This window comes from Benincasa hispida, chromosome 12 (assembly GCF_009727055.1).
Source record: "Benincasa hispida cultivar B227 chromosome 12, ASM972705v1, whole genome shotgun sequence".
Taxonomy (NCBI): domain Eukaryota; kingdom Viridiplantae; phylum Streptophyta; class Magnoliopsida; order Cucurbitales; family Cucurbitaceae; genus Benincasa; species Benincasa hispida.
This window is the reverse complement of record NC_052360.1, coordinates 6,147,678-6,154,946: the sequence shown is the minus strand read 5'-3', so window position 1 is coordinate 6,154,946 and position 7,269 is coordinate 6,147,678. Positions and strand designations below refer to the sequence as shown.

General features: G+C 33.3%; 1 protein-coding gene across 1 annotated transcript; it reads right to left on the bottom strand.

Moving 5' to 3' along the window:
- Window positions 1–5,295: 5,295 nt before the first annotated feature.
- On the bottom strand, window positions 5,296–5,726 carry LOC120067023 (ctenidin-3-like). Its single transcript, XM_039018394.1, has 2 exons — window positions 5,702–5,726; window positions 5,296–5,657 (listed from the first exon to the last, which is right to left on the bottom strand). The coding sequence occupies exons 1-2, from the start codon at window positions 5,724–5,726 to the stop codon at window positions 5,296–5,298; spliced, it is 387 nt and encodes a 128-aa protein (XP_038874322.1).
- Window positions 5,727–7,269: the final 1,543 nt, after the last annotated feature.

Genomic DNA, 7,269 nt, shown 5'->3' with positions numbered 1-7,269 from the left:
CGACGTCCAATTCTGCCATCTACGCTGTGTCCTTACCTACAAAGTCTGTAAAAATATAGGATGAGTATATAATATACCCAGTAAGTAGTTCTCACATAAGGTAGTGACCAAATGCACAATCACATGCAACATGTTCTGAAAAGATATGATTAGGACCGAGAACATATAATAACATGTGGTTGTCGGTTATGCTTCTAACGTAAATTTCTCCACCCTGATTGGAAGATGATAACTTAAGCGAAAATTAACCCATCTGATGATTAGCGGGTCATGCAGTCAGTAGGGCCAGAGTCGCATCCAACATCAACCATTAGCATAAACGTAAGATTAGACTAGAGGGGTGCAACCATACATACCCTGCTAGTCCCTAGCATAAACATAACGTAAGCTTGGGCCTAGAGGGGTGCAACCATACATGCCCAGCCAGCCCTGGAAGTATAAATTTCTCCGCCCTGATAGGAAGATGAGGACTTAAGTGGAAACTAACCCGTCTGATGATTAGCGGGTCATGCAGTCAGTAGGGCCAGAGTCGTATCCAACATCAACCATTAGTATAAACGTAAGATTGGACTAGAGGGGTGCAACCATACATACCCTACCAGCCCTGGAAGCATAACCTACACCTAATTAAAACTTGATTTTAACATGATTGTGAACAAACATAATGCATGGGGTCCCTTGTAGAGAAATGTGTTTTAAACATGTAATGCAACATAACAATCACATAATTATGCGACATATTAAAGGTACACTACCATGAAACACTAGTTATTCCTTATTATTCCTTATGGTTTAATCCGTAGAGCTTTCCCTCTTAAATCAGAAGGAAATTTGGGCAGCACCTTACCCGAACTTTTCTCTTTTAATCTCACAGAACTTCCTCACTCACACTTACTTTTTCACACGATTCTTTGTTACTGAGATTTGTTTGAGAATGGGTTAAATCTTTAGGCAAAGAAGCCTATTTATAGTAGTTTTCGGCTCTTCTTAGTGTGATAAATCATCCTACAGGTGGCTTCTTTAAAATTACTTAGGGTTTAAGGATTTCTCTCAATAAGAAACCTAATCTTGGCTAACGTTTGCTCTTACGTCATCATTCTTTGTTTGAATTCAATTTTAGGGTTTTTCCATGTATAATATATAAGATCGTGGCCAAATTTAACGCATAATTCGCGCTTCTGTCTAAATCTCGCTCACTCTGCTCTCAGAATCTCGCTAGGAATTCGCTCTCTCCACTCTCGCTCTGTCCAAATCTCGCTCCGTCCAAATCTCGCTCTCCCTACTCTTAGAATCTCTCTCTCTCCAGCAATCTCGCTAGCATCACTCGCTGGGGTTTCTCGCTCTCCAATTCTCTCTTCGATCTCGCAACTCTCTTCTCAAAATCTCGCTTTCTCCAGTTTTCTCATTGGTGTGGCTCTCACTCTCTCCCACTTTCTCGATGCAAATCTCGCTTTCTCCAATTTTCTCTTCAATCTCGCTCTCTCCAGGTTTCTCGCTACAATTCTCGCTCTCTTCAATTTTTTCGTTGGTGTGGCTCTCACTATCTCCCACTTTCTCGCTGCAAATCTCGCTTTCTCCAATTTTCTCTTCAATCTCGCTCTCTCCAGGTTTCTCGCTACAATTCTCGCTCTCTTCAATTTTTTCGTTGGTGTGGCTCTCACTATCTCCCACTTTCTCGCTGCAAATCTCGCTTTCTCCAATTTTCTCTTCAATCTCGCTCTCTCCAGGTTTCTCGCTACAATTCTCGCTCTCTTCAATTTTTTCGTTGGTGTGGCTCTCACTATCTCCCACTTTCTCGCTGCAAATCTCGCTTTCTCCAATTTTCTCTCCAATCTCGCTCTCTCCATCTTTCTCTCTCTCTCTCCAATTTTCTTTTATGTACTTATTTATTTATTTATTTATTATCATTAAATTAGAGTCTCGCACTTTCCACCTTCGTTCTTTCCAATTTTCTTTTATTTTTATTTTTCTTTTATTTATTATTATTTATTTATTAATATTATTGTTATTATTTTTAATTGTTTCTCTGCTTCCTAAATTAATGTTAGGGTATTTATATTTATCATTGTACCAATTCAGGCCCTAATAGTGTTCGCTCCCCGATTTCATCCCAGTGTATAGGCGCTTTGCATTTCTTTCCGTACAAGACTTCGAAGGGAGCCATACCAATTGTCGCCCGACAACTATTATTATAAGCAAATTCTATAAGGTGTATTTGCGAATCCCATGCTCTCCTTCCCTTTCTCTTGGACCATGATTCCACCAGCCATTTGTTGAAAACCTACTGATAGTTTTGAGAGAGCTATAGAAGAGATGAGTATTTGTGTTTGTTTGAGTACTTCTACTTTTTATACAGAAAAATATTTGTGTTTGTTTGAGTACTCCTACTTTTTATATAGAAAAATATGGGTTTCTGTTTCACTTCATTGTATTTTAATTTGAAATAGTAGATAACTCATTCTATTTTTTTTACTAGGGTTTCTGTTTCACTTCATTCTATTTTAATTTGAAATAGTATATAACTTATTCTATTTTGTGATTTTTTTTAATTCATAGTTATATTTAATTTATAATTTAAAAATTAGATAAATCAATATATATATTATATATAGTGTTATATTTAACATCAAAATTTTATATTATAAAATGCTATGGGGAAAATATTAGTTTTGACCTTCACTATATTTTTTATATATCAAAATTCATAAATATTATATAAAAAAACTCTCTCATTTTTAGATAAAATAAGTATATCCTTTAGAAAGAAGACAATTCTATAGAAATTTAGAAATAAGTATATCATTTATAAGTTCCCATGTGTTCTATCGAAATTTAACCATTCTAAACTCTTTCTTTAACGACCAAAAACTTCACTCTACATGTTTTGACTTCGTATTACTTCTGTTGTTGTTGAAATATATCACTGTCGATTTATTGTCACAAAATAATTTTATTGGTACAATAATTTTATTGGTCACTTTTCAGGATAAAGCTCCCAACATGAAGATATAACCTGAAGTGTAGTATCTTGACATCCAACATAATCAGAATCAGAATACGCAAGAATCTCCAAAACTTCTAATCTTTGATAAATGAGCATATAATCTTTTGTTCTCTGTAAAACCCGTTTAGCTGCTTTCCAATGATCCATCCCTGAGTTACTCAAATATTTGCCTAACACTCCAACTATGAACGTACTTGAGCATACATTAGACTTCCAATAGCCGATGCATAAGCAACCTTCTGCATCTCCTTAGTCTCGAGTATGGTCTTAGGACATTTACCTAAATAAAATTTATCGGGTATCTCATAAAAAATAACTAAAATTACAATATTAGAGGAGATAACTAAAATGACAATTTATGAAAAATCCTATTATGGTTTAAGAAATAATATCCTGATTAACGGAAAATATATTAGCTTGGAATCCTGTTCTCTTAAATACAAGACAAATAAATTACAAATTAAATTCTATCATGCATATAATTATTTATTCATAAATTAGAACTATATACAAGACTTTATTTTCAATCATTCTATCACAAAATAAATAAAAATAAACCCAACTGTTCCTAAATATATTTGCAAGAAATAAAACCATTAGTATTTGCGGAATTTATATTCTACGCGTTATTCATGCACAAAAGACCAAGAAACAAACAGCCGACGATGCAAATCAAAAGTCCGGCTGACACTGGCCACCACTGATTAAGCTAAAGCCGTCAGATAATTTGATGACGCATCAATATTTGACTATCAAATTTTGGAATATGGTTATTTAATGGATCGGTCAAAGTTTCTTTCCAATACACTATGAGAAATTTTTTTTATCAAAATGAATCAATAGACGTCACTTCACCTACCAAAAAAATAAATATCATTATTCAACAAATTAAACAAAAAATCAAATTTTGATTATTGAAATTTGAAACTACTATTTCTTTACCTGAAATTCCCAAGTCGTAGCAGAAAATCAGACCTCCAAAGACAATGATGAAGAAGTGTACAAGATTTTCTATGTGAATTTATCGGATAATATGACAACAAACTTTAGATTTAAATTTTCAATTAGTTTTTTCTATATTTATTTTGAACTATCCATTCATAGGAGAGAAAGAAAGATAGTATAGAAAAGTTGTGAACCAGTCCTTCCCCACTTTTTATTTAAAATTTTTTTAAATTATCAGGTTGGTAAACATTTTTTTTAATTATTGTGAGAAACAAAATAATGTTTTTTTATTTAATGTGTAACACCTCACTAAACAATAAATTTTAAATCTTGGCTCATTCAACAATACCTTATTGACAAGTTTTATCATTATGTTCTAAATTATATAGGAACTTCCAACCATTTGACTTTTACTAATACCAAATTATTTATCCGGTCTAGTATCTCTATTTTATATTTTCAATAAAATGACTAATAAATTAATTTTCCTAGGAAAGAGTTTTGGTCTACATTTCTTCCATTCCGGTCTGGTCCGAGTAGTTGGTTAGACTTTTTTGCCCAAATTTTGAGTTTAATTTTTTTTACACATAAAATAGTGTAGTTTTTTTAAATAAAAATAAAAATGTGAAAAATAAATCTATTAAGTATTTTCCCTCACTTTCACCTAAATATAGAAATATTATCAAAACATTTTTATTTTACTCTTTAAAAAAATGTTTTGTTTGTTAAGATTTAAATTATTTTTAAATTATCAAAATTTGAAATTATCAATTTTTTATTTTAAAAAATGGATAAATTATTTTTTTAATATGTGGAGTGAGGAGAAACTTTGAACAAGTAACCGTGCTTATTTCGACAAAACCAAAACATCATTTACTAAGATTACAGTATTAAATTTTTGTAAACTCCATTTAACCAAATATTCTTGGTTTCAAATAAATAAATATATTTGATAGAATTAAAAACAATAACTCATTTTCTTTTTTAAAAAATAACTAATTTTCTATTTTAAAAAATAACTAATTTTTTTATGATATCTTAACATTTTAATTGATTTCCAAACCTTAATGATTTTGAATTTAAGATGTCGTCAATTACTGCCTAAAATATCTTAATTTGTAAACTTACTTTTTTTAGCAAGAGAAAACAACAAATAGAGTTTTCTAAGATATTTTATCATATTTTAAAATTTATTTTTAGTTAGAGCGTTGGTATATCAAGATCTTAGTGGTGCCTAAATAACTCCATCTCTAAATTCTCCTTCCACTTCATCTCCGCTTGCATCAAATTCCTCCGCCAGTTGCTGCCGCAACAATTGTCTCCTTTGAACCTATCAGATTTTGCAACTACCACCTCATCGATGGAGTAGTCATCTCTAAAACCATTTCTCTTTGATTTCTGATTTCATCTCTTCCACCACCCTTTCCTAATCCATCTACTACTCTCCCTCCACCTACATCATCTATTACTCTGATTTCATCTCTTCCACCACCCTTTCCTAATCCATCTACTACTCTCCCTCCACCTATATCGTCTGTTACTCTGATTTCATCTCTTCCACCACCCTTTCCTAATCCATCTACTACTCTCCATCCACCTACATCGCCTGGTACTCCACCGCCATTAGATCCCACATTATCATTTTCGTTGTCTCGGACAGTCTTACCGGCAACCCCAACAACCTCAAATCTTTCACCTCCACCAAAGCCTCCTCAATCTCCTATTCCGCAATCACCAACACCACCTGATTACTCCCCTTTGCCACCATTACCACCATTGTTGCATATTCCATCGCTGCCCACATAGCCTACAAATCTATCTGAGCATTCACCTCTTGCACCACCATCATTGGCCAATCACTCTAACATATTAGGATATATTTATTCAATGTAAAAGAAAACTGATATTTTTTAAATACAAAAAAGGTAAAATAGATACTTGATTTATAATTTTTTAACTAAAACATTAAACATATTTTTCTTTTCCAAAATCCTCATCATTCTAGTTTCACATTTTTATATCCCTAATTTTCTCAACTCCTCCCTCTAAATCTCCTCTTTAACTAATTTTCTCATGTCATAGATATCTTCATTTCTCCATTTTTCTCCATCTTCCTCACTTCAACCAACTTTGTCTATCTTGCTCACGTTTTTATAGAATTTCTTATAGCATGTAACAAACACTATTTTGACCCTTTTATATCAATTTTCTTCACGCTGTCATAGCCGATGTTATTGAAAGTCAAAACTTATTATAACTTTTTTCAACGTTACAAAAAGTGATGAAATTTCACTTTCAATTGCACCTTTTTTTTTTTTTTTTTTTTTTTTTTTTTTTACATTTTATGGCATTGGCAAAAAGTGTTACACTTTAAACATTTCTATAACATTGGGGGCGATGCAATAATATATATTTTAAATATTAATTTTTCTTATTCACATTTGTAGCTTTTTTTTCCGTATATGATCAAAAGTTATTTCCCACTTAAATTTATATAGAATCATTCATATTATCATATAAAAATGAAATACTACATATCAATCTCAAAAGTTAATTTAACCAACATTTTAGTGCTTGAAATACATATATAAGTTAGCTCTAAATTCACGTAATCCCATAAAAATGGAGTACATATAATCCAAAAAGAACATTCACATGACCAATAATTACCACCATCAAAGTATATTCTAGTTTTCCTATTTTGGAAAACATCCAATATGATTATGCTTCCCATTATATATAGCTCTTGCATATGTCGCCACTTCATTCATCTAATATGTGAGAGTTTCTGAACTTAACTTATATGGCCAAACAGAATACAAACAATCAACAAAAATAAATCGAAAACAGTAAAGAACACCAAGATATATAGTGGCTCGACCACTTAGGGCAGATGTTTGCGTGACTTTTGGCTAAAGGAAAAAAATAAGTTGCCTATGCTGAAGAAGTGGGCAACCATAATCGAAAAGAAGAAGGGAAGTCGCCTGGGTGTTGAAGCCGCTGAAGAAGAAAAACAGGACAGTCTGCGGCGTGAGCGTGGGCGTTGGTTTCCATCAGCACCGGTTAAAGCTTGGTCGGACTTCACCGATCTAAGCAGCGGCGTGGGCTTGCATCTATAGAGGCGGCGGTTTGCCGTGGTGGCTGCGTCCGACAGCGGTTGGTTCAGGACCCTTGTCAGTGAGAAATACGCGCGGGTCTGCGCGTGGTTCGCTGGTCAAAGGTGGGTAACACACTGTTTTGGATTGTTTTGCAATGGGATGTTCTCAGTTTTCAGAGGCGACGTTGTGTGCGGATCCCTCTTGGTATCAGTTGATACTAAA